The 15,726-nt window shown below is 40.3% G+C and overlaps 1 protein-coding gene across 1 annotated transcript in view; it reads right to left on the reverse strand.

Annotated features, from left to right (window-relative positions):
* mtmr7b (myotubularin related protein 7b) overlaps positions 1 to 15,726 on the reverse strand; it is an 84,469-nt gene that overhangs the window by 40,713 nt on the left and 28,030 nt on the right. Inside the window, exons 6-9 of the mRNA XM_028802053.2 lie at positions 11,461 to 11,595; positions 3,909 to 4,041; positions 2,153 to 2,262; positions 1,733 to 1,858 (exon numbers count right to left, since the gene is read on the reverse strand). Of these exons, the coding sequence (XP_028657886.1) occupies positions 1,733 to 1,858; positions 2,153 to 2,262; positions 3,909 to 4,041; positions 11,461 to 11,595 (504 nt within the window). The remainder of the gene's footprint in view (positions 1 to 1,732; positions 1,859 to 2,152; positions 2,263 to 3,908; positions 4,042 to 11,460; positions 11,596 to 15,726) is intronic.

A 15,726-nucleotide genomic window follows, 5' to 3' on the forward strand; every position in this document is an offset into this window, starting at 1 on the left:
CATGATACGAATCTCCTCTTACACCACATCCCAAGGGTGTTCTATTGGGGTTGACATCTGGTGACTGTGGAGGGCATTTGGAGTACAGTGAATCCATTGTAATGTTCAAGAAACCAGTTTGAGATGATTTGAGCTTTGTGACATCCTACTGGAAAATGGCCACCCTGACATCATAAAGGGATGGATATGGTCAGCATCAATACTCAGGTAGGCTGTGGCATTTAAACCATGCTAAGTGGCCCAAAGTGTGCCAAGAAAATATCCCCCACACCATTACACCACCACCACCAGCCTGAACCGTTGATACAAGGCAGAACGGATCCATGCTTTCATGTTGCTGACGACAATTTCTGACCTTACCATCCAAATATCTCAGCAGAAATCGAGACTCATCAGACCAGGCAACATTTTTCCAATCTTATATAGTCCAATTTTGGTGACCCAGTGTGAACTGTAGCCTTAGTTGCCTTAGTTGACAGGAGTGGCACCCAGTATGGTCTCCTGCTGCTGTAACCCATCTGCTTCAAGGTTTGATGTGCTGTGGAGTCAGAGATGCTCTTCTGCATACTTCGGTTGTAATCATTTGTTATTTGAGTTACTGTTGCCTTTCTATCAGCTCAAACCAGTCTGGCCATTCTCCTCTGACCTCTGACATCAACAAGGCATTTTATCCCTAAACAGCTGCCGCTCACTGGATAATTTCCTGTTTTTGGACCATTAACTGTAAATATTAGAGATGGTTGTGCATGACAATCCCAGAAGTTCATCAGTTTCTGAAATACCAACCAACCCATCTGGCACTTAAATCATCTTTGTTCCCCATTCTGCTCAGTTTGAACTTCAGCAGGTTGTCTTGACAATGTCTACATGCTTAAATGCATTGAGTTGCTGCCATGTGATTGGTTGATTAGATATTTACATTAATAAGCAGCTGAACAGGTGTACCTAATAAAGTGGCCAGTGAGTGTATATATCTATAAATGAGCCCATTGTGTGTATCTGTATAATGTTTATGAATACAATTTTGTAGCCTAGCATGGGATACAAATGAAAGCAAAAAATCATATTTATCTAACAGTTAGGTGCGGCCTCAGTAGGAATGAACTGTCAATGCAAGTGTGCCAAAAAGCAGCACAGGGCAGCAGCAGTGCCAAGACAGACCATTTGGAATAACAATAAATAAACAGATTTTCTTTAAATGTTTTTGAGGGAAGGAGCATTTTGGTACATAAGAGAGTAAATCTATAGACAGAGGTTATAATACTTCTGGGTTGGTAGGACACTTGCAGTTTAAGTCTAGAATACAGACCTAGTCATTATAGAGTCGAACAGTGCTCACAGTTTTAAAAACACCAGGTGCCACTAAATGCAGATCTAGTGTGATTGCCATGCACTTGTAGAATGCTGTCTCATCCCCATAAGTAATTTTGATTTGAATAGGGTGTAAACCTAGAAAGGGTTTTAACATTGGTCCCTTGGAGGAAGTAAAATAAGTCTAGAATTAAGAAGTTAGTTAGACAGAGTGAAAGAGAAATCAGAGGTTTAAAAAGCAACAGAAAGTAAAAAGAGGGAACGCTCTGTATTATGAGGTGGGGAAATGCAGACAGATTTTTTTGTTTTCTGCATGTTATTCTTTAAGCACTTAAAAACATAAAACCTTTAAATATTTAAGGTGTTCATTGGTATTAGTCTCCTGTTATACACATTACACAACACTGACTTTTCAGCTTACCATAAATCCCTTCAAGGTCCGATAGAAGGGGTCCAACAGGAGGCTTGCTACAGAACAGACCTGTGCTGTCCTGTCCCATCCATCAGAGCAGTGAACAAGTACACTAATGGCCTCTTCTGCCACTGCCTGTAAATATGTAAAGAAAATAAAATGTATCCTGTTTCACACATTGCAATATCACAAGTAGGAAGTCAGTCATGGATCAACAAAAAAAAGTTAAAATAATAAAATAACAACACAGTTACTTTCACTAAGCTAGGCAAATGACATACATAACTTCCATTAAATATAGTAACAACCATTGTTAAAATGGTTAAAATGTTCTTTACTAGTGCTTCACATCTGTTCTGAAAGCATGTGTTTATGAAAGCTGAACCCTCCAAATATTTGCCATACCTTTGCAAAAATAATCTAACATACCTTTGCAATAAAAATGCCAGCATCCAAGATAGCTTTGATGTGCTTCAGCCAGCCAGAATTCTCCAAGCCCCACAGAAAATCCCCCATTGAAGGAGACTTGAGTTCACATACTGATGCAAAAGAAAGAACACTTAGAAACAAAAGTCTGTCTTCACAGTTCTTTTCACATTATGTCACCACATTTTGAAAACCATAACAATATGTAAGAACATCAAAATACAGTTGATTACATTTGAACACTTAAACTATTCAATTAATCTTTTCATTAAATCCATTAAGATTTTAAAAGTTTTCTGGTTTTCAAAGAATCATGCTGGTTGTATTTTTTCTTTTTTGTAAATAAAAAAACAGAAATTTCTTAATGTTTGTGTCTTATCAATGAGTAAATTTTAAACCATATAACCCTAATTTCAATCATCATTGCAGAACAAATCCACCATATCTGCTATCAAATTCATCATTGTAGTGTAGGAATGTTTTAATAAAAATTTTCAGTTTAGCTAGCTTGTCTGATTAATTACTATCTGACTGATACTTATTCCCATCAAAGTTCTAATCCAATTCATCCAAAAAAAAACTTGAATGTTATCTAGATTTGAATGTTTTAAGTATTAAACACTTTACCTTCCTGTCATACATGTCTTTGTGCATATCTACTTTAAACATTAATCCATCCATCCATCCATACATTTTCTAATCTTACTTTGTCCATTAAAGGGTCATTGAGAGATTGATTCAATCAAGGCACGACTGGATGCAAGGAAGGCACCAGCTCTGGAAAACATGCCAAGCGCTTGCAGGACACACTCATGCTCACAAACACCTTTGTTCTTAATGGGCAAATTTGTGTTCAACAATTAAAATAAAGTCTTTTTAGAGGAAAACTCCAGAAAGAGGCTGTAGAAAGTTCACACATATGAGGACAAAATATACAAAAACCACAGACAGAAAATAATTAATAACATGAATTATTATGCCACCACACTGTCAACAGATATCATCATGAAAAATATGAAGGATTTGCATTGCCAGTTTCTTTGGGGATTTTAAACTACTAGTACTGTCCCCATAAACTCAGCTTCGCTGAATACTGAGAAAATGGAATCAGTTAACCAATGACATGTGGATTAGCCTAGGACTGAAGTAACAGCTGGGATCCAAAGTACTAGTCCCTTTCATAATTTTAAAACTTTGACCATGTCACCTCTTAAACTCCATTTTCTTCAGCCTAAAAGGTTCAACTGCTTTTACCTCACTTTACTACTCATACCTCTTAATCCAAGAATCTGCTTAGTTGCCCTTTTCTGGACTTTGTCTAGCACTACTATGCTGTTTTTTTGTAATATGAAGATCAAAACATACACAGTATTCAGATGACGTCTCACTAGTGTGTTATATAACTTAAGCATTACCTCTCTTGACTTGTACACCATACAATGTGATACATAACATAACATCCTGTTAGCCTCCTTGATCGCTTCTGTACATTGTCTTTGCTTAGACAGTGACAAATCCACTATGACCTACCATTGTGTATTCAAATCTAAATTAATTACTTCACTAAAAACAATATACAGTAAACTTAGCCTTTCTTCAATGAGACCTCACCTCAAAATTTGAAGATAGAGGCTATCCAAATTTATTCCAGGATAAAACCATTGAGTCAGTAACTTATTTTGTTATTTCATTTCCCAGTGTTTCCAATAGAATGTTAGTGTAAAACAACAGTGTTAATACAGCACCTTAAAAGGTTTACCTTCTAGCATCTTCTGTAAGCTGTTCCTCATAACATGAATATTTTCTATGCCAATAAATTGAAACTTTATATTCGAATAGTTGTCTTCATTTTCATAACCTTTCCCTGCTGCTCTGTTAGCCATTGCATTTAACTAGAGAAAAGAAAAAATAGTTTAATAAATACATTAATATTACATTAGACGTGTGGATTAAAATACAGTTAAATGACAGGAAACAAGAAAAAATACTTGCTAAGGACAAGTGTAGCAATTTACAAACCAGTCATTATTTTAAACTTCATCATGAACCAAACCTTCATTCAGTTCCATGGATAATTAAGGATTCATCAAGACTGTCACTATATGATATGATTAAATCATAGAATAGCTCCAGTTATACCTTACAGTTATTTTAAATGTAAAAAAAAATATTCTGGCATTACAATGCTTGCTACTTGCATTAATGAAGTTCTAATTGTCCATATTGAGGTAGCTTGAAGGGTATGGAAGAATATTTGAGACAAAATAAATATACAAATAAATTAATATATTGTGAAATGTAATAATAAGTAAATACACTGCTGATGATTAAAATTGCTATACTTGGAAAAAAGTGCCATATTGGTCTAAAGATTGCAGGATGGATAGGTCATGTTAGTGGGTAAGAACGATTACAAGCACAACACATAAGCAAATTATCCGCACAAGTTATACCCTCTGGACTTTCCCACAATCGGTATAAAAAAGGTGCCTATAAAGAGAATCTAACTGAGTGCTCTTTAAAGGACCAAACATGCAGTGGCAAAGTGGACAACAGCTATACATAACACTCTCAGATTCTGAGATAGGGACAATTGTGGAAATACAGAAAAGCAAGGTTTTTCCTTCTGGGACATAAGTGCTCGTGGTGGATAGAATGTGAACACAGTAACAAGAGGAAGAGGAAGGTCTGACCCAGTTTTATTCACATTAATGAAAACTAAACTAAAACAAAACATGCTAATAATGAATAAATAATCAATTTATTAACAACTAGAACTGAAGGAAAATGAGAAAATAAAAATTAAAACTAAACTACTTTTTGCAATTTGAATTTTGATTTTCATCATACCAGCCATAATGTACATGCGAGTGTGCAGTTGCCAGTATTATGAAATATTATTTAAAACAGTGCAATCATAATATTGTTTTAGAGAAGAACATTGATTTGTGTGCATGTGCAAGTGCCCCTTGCTGCTGGTGTGAGACTGTCCCTGTTACTAGCTTGCAGAACAGGGAGGAGCTTGAAGTTTGGGGAGGAGGTGAAAGTTGGTGATACATCTTCACAAACCATTTCATCAGTCATTCCTTAGTAGGTTTTCCTGTAACAGATATTTAACACCATGTTTTATGAAAGGATCAATAGACTGTAATTTATAATGATGTTAAATAATCAGTTTATTATAACATCATACCCTACAAAATTTCACACCCTTCCCTTTTCTTACATGGTCATTCTCCCAAATGCCATTACACTAATTTAAGTATTCATTCTAGAAAGCTTTCAAATGAACTTCAACTTACTGTTTAAATAAGTTACAGTCAGTTTATTGCCATTAAATAAATAAATGTATGCCACAGTGTGTCTCAATCTATTTGAAATATACAGTTAACCACAAAAATGCAAAATACATTTTGCAGAGTTTTATACATTACAAAACCTCTGGAGCTCTGTACTTGTCAAAAAGGAAAAAAAAATCCAAATAGATTATTTTTCTTTTTCTTTCCTAACACCTACAGGGCTATGTATAAAACATCTAAACATGTCTGTGCTTTTTTTATGTTTAAAGTAGTAGACTTACAATGGTTCAAACTGGTCAAATATCAAATGAATTCTGATACTGTCATGTTCGATATTTTTTGGTCTTTTATTTTAATTTTTTAATTTTTATTTTATACTTTTGTATTCTTTTGGCTATTTCTAAATGATAACAAGTTCACCTGTCACCCAGGATTTACTGCTTTATCTTAAAAGAAATTAGCGTTTTTTCTGCTGTGAGACATGAAAGTCTGGGTTTTTGTGTTAGGGTGATCATTATATGTTAGCAAAAATATAAAACATATATTGAAAAGAATAAACATAATTACAATTGTATCACTATTCTTTAATAAACTATCAATTTCTTGTTGGTGGTATAATCACAGTGACACCTTAAATTGACACACAGCATGCTATGAATGTTATCAACTTAGCCTAGATTACATGTAGACGTTGAGTTTTAATTAAGATATTAGTTTTGATGTTTCAGAACCCAGAATTTTGCAAGATCAATATGCGGAGAACAATACAAATTTCCATACTGAATCAGTCGAGGCCCAGATTAACAACAGCCGCCACCAGTACTGTTAGCCAACAGGGTGCTGGTGGAAATTGGGCTACTGTTGGCCGAAGAAGGAGAAGAAGAGGGGGTAGATGTGTCCGGAGGCAGGAGGAGAGGAGGAAGGTAAAGAGAGTGGAACTGAGGGTAGGAACTTTGAATGTTGGCAGTATGACTGGTAAGGGGAGACAGTTAGCTTATGTGATGGAGAGAAGGAAGGTTGATATATTGTGTGTGCAAGAGACTAAATGGAAGGGAAGTAAGGCCAGGTGGATTGGAGGTAGATTTAAATTGTTCTATCATGGTCTGGATAGGAGGAGAAATGGGGTAGGAGTTATTCTGAAGGAACAGTATGTCAAGAGTGTTTTGGAGGTGAAAAGACTGTCAGGCAGAGTAATGATTATGAAGCTGTAAATTGGAGGTGTGATGATGAATGTTGTTAGTGCATATGCACCGCAAGTTGGGTGTGCAATGGGTGAGAAAGAAGACTTTTGGAGTGAGTAGGATGAAGTGATGGACACTGTACCCAAGGGACAGAGAGTGGTGATTGGACCGGATTTCAATGGACATGTTGGTGATGGGAACAGAGGTGATGAGGAGTTGATGGGTAGGTATGGTGTTAAGGAGAGGAATGAAGAAGGTCAGACGATAGTGGATTTTGTGAAAAGGATGGACATGGCTGTGGTGAATACATATTTTAAGAAGAGGGAGGAACACAGGGTGACATACAAGAGTGGAGGAAGATGCACACAGGTAGATTATATCATTATATCCTATGCAGGAGGGTCAATCTGAAGGAAATTGAAGGCTACAAAGTGGTGTCAAGAGAAAGTGTAGTTAGGCAGCATAGGATGGTGGTGTGTAGGATGATGTTGGAGATCAAGAAGAGGAGGAGGACAGTGAGGGCAGAGCCAAGGATCAAATGGTGGAAGTTGAAAAATGAAGACTGCAATGTTGAGTTCAGGGAGGAGGTAAGATGGGCACTGGGTGGCAGTGAAGAGTTACCAGCCCGGTGGGCAACTACAGCAGAAGTAGTAAGGGTGACAGCAAGAAGGGTGCTTGGTGTGACAGAGGAAGGAGGAAAAGGAAACCTGACGGTGAAATGAGGAAGTACAGGAGAGTATACAGAGGAAGAGGTTGGCGAAGAAGACGTGGGATAGCCAAGGAGATGCAGAAAGCAGGGAAAGAGTAGCGGAAGCTAGGTTAAGAAGGGAGGTGATGACTAGTGAGCAGCAGTATGGTTTCATGCCAGGAAAGGGCGCAATAGATGTGATGTTTGCTCTGTGGGTGTTGATGGAGAAGTACAAAGAAGCCCAAAAGGAGTTGCATTGCATCTTCGTGGACCCGGAGAAAGCATATGACAGAGTGCCTCGAGAGAAGTAGTCAGTATTGAATGAGGAAATCAGGAGTGGCAGAGAAGTATGTAAGAGTTGTACAGAATATGTACGAGGGAAACATGACCGTGGTGAGGTCTGCGGTAGAAGTGACAGATGCATTCAACGTGGAGGTGGGGTTACAGGGATCGGCTCTGACCTTTTATTATTTTCAACGGTGATGGATCATTTGACAGACAAGATTAGGCAGGAATCCCCATGGACTATGATGTTTTCTGATGACATTGTGATCTGTATCAAGAGTAGAAAGTAAGTTGAGGAGACCCTGGAGAGGTGGAGATATGCTCTAGAGAGGAAAGGAATGAAGGTCAGTAGGAACAAGACAGAATACATGTGTGTAAATGAGAGGGAGGTCAGTGGAATGGTGAGGATGCAGGGAGAAGAGCTGGTGAAGGTGGATGAGTTTAAAAACTTGGGATCAACAGTACAGAATAATGGGGATTGTGGAAGAGAGGTGAAAAACAGAGTGCAGGCTGTGGTATAGCGGGTCCGCGGCTTCAAAAAAAAAAAAAAAAAGGGCCAGTTTTAAATCCATTAAGCCGTGTCACTCTCCGTGGGCGGGGAGTTAATGAGGTAGTTGAGCGAGTCGCACCTGCACGTGCGGGTGCGATCATTCTCAATTGCTTCATTGGCTTCCTGTGGCGTGTGATTAAGGCGCTGTGCCCACGGAGACGTGAGTGTATATGTATGGGTCAGCACAGGGAAAGTGGAAGAAATCAAAGATGGGAGGAATCAAAGAAAAGGAAAAAAGATAGAAACGGAAGGAGGTTAAAGGACATGAAAGGCAGGCTTGGGAAGGATGATCTAGTCACCTGGAAGGAGGAAGCAGAACGAACTGGGGCCCCGGAAAGGAGCATTGGCTATGGCGCTCTAGGGGCTAGTTCGCTCCACTGAATATTCGGGTGGAGTGTGGTGAGCAAGGCAGGTGCCCTCCCTAGGTTTCCGAGGTACGACCAAGTGAGCACGAAGGAAGAAGGGAGGAGAGCCGACCTGGGATGGTCTGACTGCGATATCCGGAGGCAGTTATGACGGGGGTTGGCATAATGGAGCTTGCGGCTGCTGAGTCTCCACCGGCTACAGAAGCAATGGGTGAGCCGAGGAGAAAGAGAAGGAGGTGGGCTGAGATCAGGAGGAGTTAGTCTGCATTTTAACCTCGGATTTTTAATGGATTTGTTTATCGATTATTTTTATTCCCACTTTTCACTGGATTTTTATGGATTTATATATGTACTTTTTTTGAACACTGTACAATTGACACTTTTGTTGGTTTTACTTTTATTTTGACTGGTTTTTAATAAAGGCATTTGAGCACTTTTTCCACCATTCTCTGGCATCATCAGAGAATTTTCCTCATTTGTCAGCTCATCTTGGTCATAACTATCGATGGTGTTGGTTCAGCAGACTCCCATGTGGGAAGAGGAAGTCTGTAGGGGACCGGAATCGTCACAATTTGGTGGCAGCAGTGGGATGAGCTGGCAGTGGGGACCGAAGAGCATGAGACCAATGAGCCAGCTGGATTAGTGGTAGAAGAACTGGAAACTAAAGAACCCATGGACCCAAGCTGGAGGAGAACATTTTTAAAGGACTGAGCTTTTTTAAGAGACATTTATTTATTGCTTATTTAACTGTCTTTTAAGGGTTCTTATTCTTTTAATGTCCTGTTTTTACAAAGGAGGGCTTTGGTTGTTTTTAGTGTGGGATTGTTTTAGTGCTTTTACTAATTATTAGTGGTTTTAGTGCAGTGGTAGTTTGGCTGAGCCGTGGACTTGGGCCGCCAGTTGCACTGGGTTGGTAGTGGTGTGGAACCTTCCTGTGCAGCTGGGACTCCCATGTGGGAAAAGGGAGTCTGTAGGGGACCGGCATCGTCACAAAGGCAGGGTGGAATGGGTGGAAAAGAGTGTCAGGAGGAATTTGTGACAGACGGCTATCAACACGAGTGAAAGGGAAGGTCTACAGGACAGTAGTGACACCAGCTATGGGTTGGAGATGGTGGCACTGACCAAAAAACAGGAGACAGAGCTGGAGGTTAGCAGAGTTAAAGATGCTAAGATTTGCATGTGATGAGAATGGATAGGATTAGGAATGAGTACATTAGAGGGTCAGCTCAAGTTGGACGGTTTGGAGACAAAGTCAGAGAGGCGAGATTGCGTTGGTTTGAACATGTGCAGAGGAGAGATGCTGGGTGTATTGGGAGAATGATGCTAAGGATAGAGCTGCCAGGGAAGAGGAAAAGAGGAAGGCCTAAGCAAAGGTTTATGGATGTGGTGAGAGAGGACATGCAGGTGATGGGTATAACAGAGCAAGATGCAGAGGACAGGAAGATGTGGAAAAAGATGATCTGCTTTGGCAACCCCTAATGGGAGCAGCCGAAAGAAGAAGAAGACGAAATCTTGATATTTCAGCTTGGGTGGTAAGGGGTTGCAGAATGAGTTCCTGCCACACTGTTGTGATGAACTTTTCTATGTTAAATGATTCATCAATAGAAAATGGCTAAACTACTACTTTGCTTTCCTTGGGAATGCTATGGCTCATAGTTATGTGCAAAATTGTGACTGTGCGCTTCCCCTCTATCAATGATTAGTTTCATAGTACATGTATTTATAATCACATTTAAATTGTCAGAAATATTTTTCCATAGCAGGGCTTGGTGCACACTCACAATTTGACTTTACAAAGTCTGGGGTTTGTCCATTATTTACTCAGAAAAATGTTTTCTGCTCATTAGTTAAGTCACAACAATGCTCAAACAAAATCTGCTTAAATAAATAAAATACAACCAATTGTTCTTCTTCTTGTCAATACTGAATGCACTGTTTGTAAATATTCACAATCTACGGTGTGTGGCAGAGGGCCGGGTCCCATGCCCGGCCAGGACGCCCCTTCAACATATGTTCCGGGGAAGCAACCATGGGCTGTTCAATACCTCCCCTGGGATGCTTGGTGGCAGCCTCCCTGGCTGACGGTGGTGCCTCAGCTTCCCGCAGGGCTCCATAGAGATGGAGTTCTCCACAGCCCTGTTGGGATCTGGGGTGGGGTAGCCAGGGAGCACTGCATGGGTCCTTGAGCCTGGCTGGATGAGTCTTCAGCCCCACCCGGAAGTGCAACCAGAAACAGGTAATCAAGCACCTGGAGCACTTCCGGGTGGGCTATAAAAGGGGCCAGCAACCACCACTCAGAGGCCAGAGTCGGGAGGAGGAGGACGAAGCTTGACGGGAGGAGTGGTGGTGCCAGAAGGGAGTGTGTTTTGTGTTTGTGTTGTTCTGGACTGTGTTGTGCCTGTGGGGTTCACAGGGAAGACGTGCCCCACAGGTGCAGAAAATAAAAGCCTTGTTCGGGCTTTTACACGTGCCTCCGTTTTAGTCTGTGCTGGGTCGTTTGCAATACAGCGCCTTTTATTACAGGTGAAAAAAGTATGTTAACATGTAGACTAGTGAATTCTTCAAATGATCAGACCAATTTTATGAGTAATCAATGAAGAAATCTAGGTTATTCCAAATTGTGATCCTTAGGACTGCATTTACCAAGCCTCAAACCCAGAGTGTGTCCCACTTGTGATAGATTGGTGCTACCAGCATAGGCAGTAACTCCCACAATCCTAAAATAAGTTATTTGAGTTTGATAATGATGAATGAATCTTGAAATCAGCATGTTTTCCAATATGGACTGGTTAATAAGGCACACATTCAAAGTCTGAATCCAATTAGCACATGTAGGTGTGACATTGAAAATGACAAAAAAATTAAAATATTTGTGTCAGTCTCACAGAGATTCATATGCAAAAGAGCCATGCTCTAAATGAAGTAAAACTTTTCATTGCTCACCTTAGGTCTAGTGTCCACCACATACATAAATTCACTACCAGGATTGGCTTTCATAATGGCCTGAAGCATCTGCTCATCTTCCAGACAGCGCGCACTAAAGCCAGACAAAGGCTGACTACTTCGACAGATGGATGCCTACATAAATATAAGCAGAACAGAAACAAAAGAAATCAGCATTAGCTCATAAGACATGCAGAACTAGTCATGGGTACACTGTTTAGTAATATGGGTACATTATTTAGTAATAAAGCTTTGGCAATATAAAATTAACAAATAATGGTAAATTATGTATTCCACGGAAGAGACCCAAAGGGATATTTCTAAGTCAATGAAGTCCTGAAATGCAGCAAAAATGTCTTAACAGTGGGTACATCTGCATTCATTTTTAGGAGACTTCTTTAATAAGGTAGCTTGAACTATCAAATTAACTGTCTTGAAATTTGAATGGTGCCTAATGGGAGACACCTATCTGAAACCTGTTGTCAGCTTGAAAGTTCCTAAGCACTAAAGTCCCAATAATTATGCAAAATATCTCCAGGGAGATACTATTGTCAAAACCCCAGCTAGTATGAAGGGCAAACAGAGAATCTTTATAAAATAAAAAACCTGTTCTTTAAAAATGCTCTGAATAAAAAGTAAGCTCCATGGAGTACTAAAAGCAAAAATAATTTGCCTGAAAATGCAAAGGCAATACAAGGCAAATAATTCCCAATCACAAATCTAAAGAATGGTTGAAAAACAGAACAAAATTTTTAAAAATCCAATAAATCACAAAGCACAAGAAAATCACCACTCCCAAGCACATTCAAATGAACGCACAATGGACTGTGAGTTGCTCATGCTTTTATAGGGCTAAGGGCAGTCCCTTTTGGTAATAGACAGGTGGCCTCACCTCTTGGACAACTGCCCACAAAACACATGGTACAAAAACCAAAATACACAAACATGAAGACAATAATCAGTCAACAATATTAGCATAAACAAAAGACTCAAAAATGAACAAAAAGGCATTAAACAAGAATTTGAACCTCAGCCAGGGGAGGAACCCTGGCTGAAACCTAACAAAAACGTAAGTTTGCATTCAGAGCAATGTTCATATTGGACTACAAAAGACACATTAGAGAGTATGACAAAACAATGAAATTATCATGTCTAAAGGCAAGCCCAGAACGTATATTTCATTTAATGGTATCTTATGCCTGGTCTCTTACTGTGTCTTCTATTACTGAACATGCCTAAGCCAATTACATAAAAATAGACTAATTGCCATTGTGCCATGGTCTAAATAGAACATTGTAGTAGGTACATGTGATCCAAGGTCTAAATTTAAGAAACCACAACTAGGCCAATAAGAAAATAGGTAAATAGGAAAATAGGAAAATAGGATGTGTTCTAGTTGATGGATTGTGAAGTATTTAACTCAAAATGTCAAAGATAACTGCAAGTAGACTTAAACATTGTCTGTCAACGTGTATAGAATTAGTCCTGCTATTACTAATGGCTCCTTTCCAATGTACAGATGGTCTCATTCTGTTCCACTCTGCAGCCTAAATGTATCAGCTGGAATGGAATTGGTTGTGTTTATTGTGGCAAATATACTTTTTTAGAATAGTATACATTGATAATACACTACATCATTTCTGATAGCTAAAGGGAGCAGGACATTTTTCTGTGATTAATAACTGGCTAAATCATAGGTAAAACATAATTATAATCATATTAAAAATTAGGATATTGTCTTCATAGAAAAAACATGAAACTTATTAATTAATCATTATATGCATCCTAAATTGGATTAAGCAGGTTTAAAAAAATCAGATTTCTGTTAACTGCCAGTTTTACACAATCTATATATATAATTCACTAAGCCGGAAGACAAGTAGCCACCCATGGAAAGCACGCCGGAAGGGGCGTGGATTCACTAAACCGCCAACAAGTAAGACACCAATGGCGCATGCAGGAAGGAGCCACGCCCACCAACTCTTAGACCATTGGATACGATGAAAACTTGCAGAGCCACGCCCACCAACTCGGACGCAACGCCTCGGAAAACATGCCGTCATTTCTGTTTGTCTGTGCCACAGTCCACTTGCAGCTCTGAGCCACGTTGACTTTTCATTAGTCAACCTCAGTGGAACCTTGGTTCACACAGAGGAAGCGCCAGAGAGAGACAGAGGCACACACACACAGGCAGCGTGAGAGAGAGAGCCGCGCAATCCTTTAAAACTGAGGTTAAAACACAATGAAGGAAGCAGTCTTTAAAAACCAATAAGCCCTGTGCCTCTTTTTCATTAGCGTCTCACCTGCTTCACCAATGCAGGCCCTGCAACAGTCGAGACGCTCTCTCACCAGCTGACCTTCTCTGTGCCTGACTCCACTACTGTCAGTCGCCTGATTAAATATGGCCTTTTGAAGGGGAGCTATGGACCCGCTATACCACAGGAACACATTGCCTTCGAGCCTGCTCTCGCTCACTCTAACGTACCGGCTTTCTCTCTCTCTCCCCACTGGCTCGCACACTGCACATGGGAGAAATGCCCGCAGCACGACTCCACCCGGAAACCGTTTCAGCCACACTTCCACGCCCCTCGCTACGCTGTGAGTGCGATGATTATTTATTTAAAAATGGCCTTTTGAAGGGGAGCTGTGGACCCGCTATACCACAGGATCACCTGTGACATTGCCTTCACATTATTTTCCTTTTATTTATGATCCCATCGAGCAGATCAGACACCCAGGCAAACAACACTGAATAATCAATAGCTGCAACCACTTTGCCCGCCCCAACTCCTCACCTGAGTCAGTTTCGTCTGTGTTCAGCAGTGTTTCCCAAACTCGGTCCTGGTGAACTCCTGTGGATGCAGGGTTTTGTTCCAACCAGATTCCTAATCATTAATGCCGGTGAAACTCATCCGGGATAAGTCGGTTTTTCAAATGCAGCCATGTAGCAGATTTGTCTAGCAGACTAGCTGGATGTAATAATCCGAAATGAATGCGCGCCCTTGCGCTGAGTTAAAAGCCAATGTATACTGAGTCTAAAAAACATGATCAGCAAGTCTTTGATAGGCTGCAACAAAATGATGAAAGAACGGGCGCATTTTTTTCACACAAGCTGGGTGGGTGGGTATTAGTTAGTTAATTAGTTACTCAAAGGATTTCAAGATTTAATATGCACAAGCGGTAACACTGTAAAAGCAGTCCAAACCAGAAAAGACGGCTGGCAAAAAGTGGCCGACAAATTAAACACGTGTGCATTGTACTTACTGAAAGCAGCGTTATGGATTTTGCAAATGTTCATTTTCTCCCTTAAAAACATTAAAAAAGCGGCGTGATTATACGGCATATACTACGCCGCTGGTTGCTATGCAGCGTGTAAAACAGTTTGTTTGTCGTGGATAATTTGCGTTTTACTTTAAAACGAAGACAATTTCCTATTAGATTTGCCTTTGCGATGACAATTAATAAGGCACAGGGCCAAACTTTCAAAAAGATATGCATGTATCTGCCAAAACCACTGTTCAGTCACAGACAGTTGTATGTTGCTATCTCCAGAGTTCCATCTTTTCATTCACTTACTGGTATGCCTGCAGGAACAAGTGCAGCGAACAAGCGACACACACACACACACACACACACACACACACACACACACACACAAACACACACATATACATACAGGCGCGCGCACGACAGAGAGAGTGCTGGACACATAAGATTAATAATACTTCATTACATTGATATACCGGTGTTTTCAGTATTCAAAGCGCTATCCACACAGGGAGGAACCGGGAAGCGAACCCAAAATCTTGCACAGTCTCCTTACTGCAAAGCAGCAACACCACCACTGCGCTACAAGGCAGTTAAAGAATGCACCGGGCTTGATTTTGTTTTCACTTCTATTTGGACAACTGTGTCATTCAGGAAGTGTTCACCCATCGATACGTAATTATGTGGCGTATGCTACACCGCGGGTTGGCTAGTGGGTCATACGCTCACACTGATTACGTCCCTGCCCTTTGTACACACCCCCTCCCCCTCCCTCGCTACTACCGTTGTCGGGTGACCTGGTGGATTATATGTAGAAAACCAGCCAAAACCGCAAAGAACAATGACAAGTCTACGTGACTCACAGGTGCATGTGGACTGTGCAAACAGAAAAACGACTCAGGTGACAAGTTGGGGGTGGGCACATGAGCAGGCAGTGCATACTAAACTAATCAGCAGACTAGCATGACGGAGGTGGCGGAATGGGCGTCCTTCCCCTCT

Source organism: Erpetoichthys calabaricus, chromosome 5, assembly GCF_900747795.2.
Source record: "Erpetoichthys calabaricus chromosome 5, fErpCal1.3, whole genome shotgun sequence".
Lineage (NCBI taxonomy): Eukaryota > Metazoa > Chordata > Cladistia > Polypteriformes > Polypteridae > Erpetoichthys > Erpetoichthys calabaricus.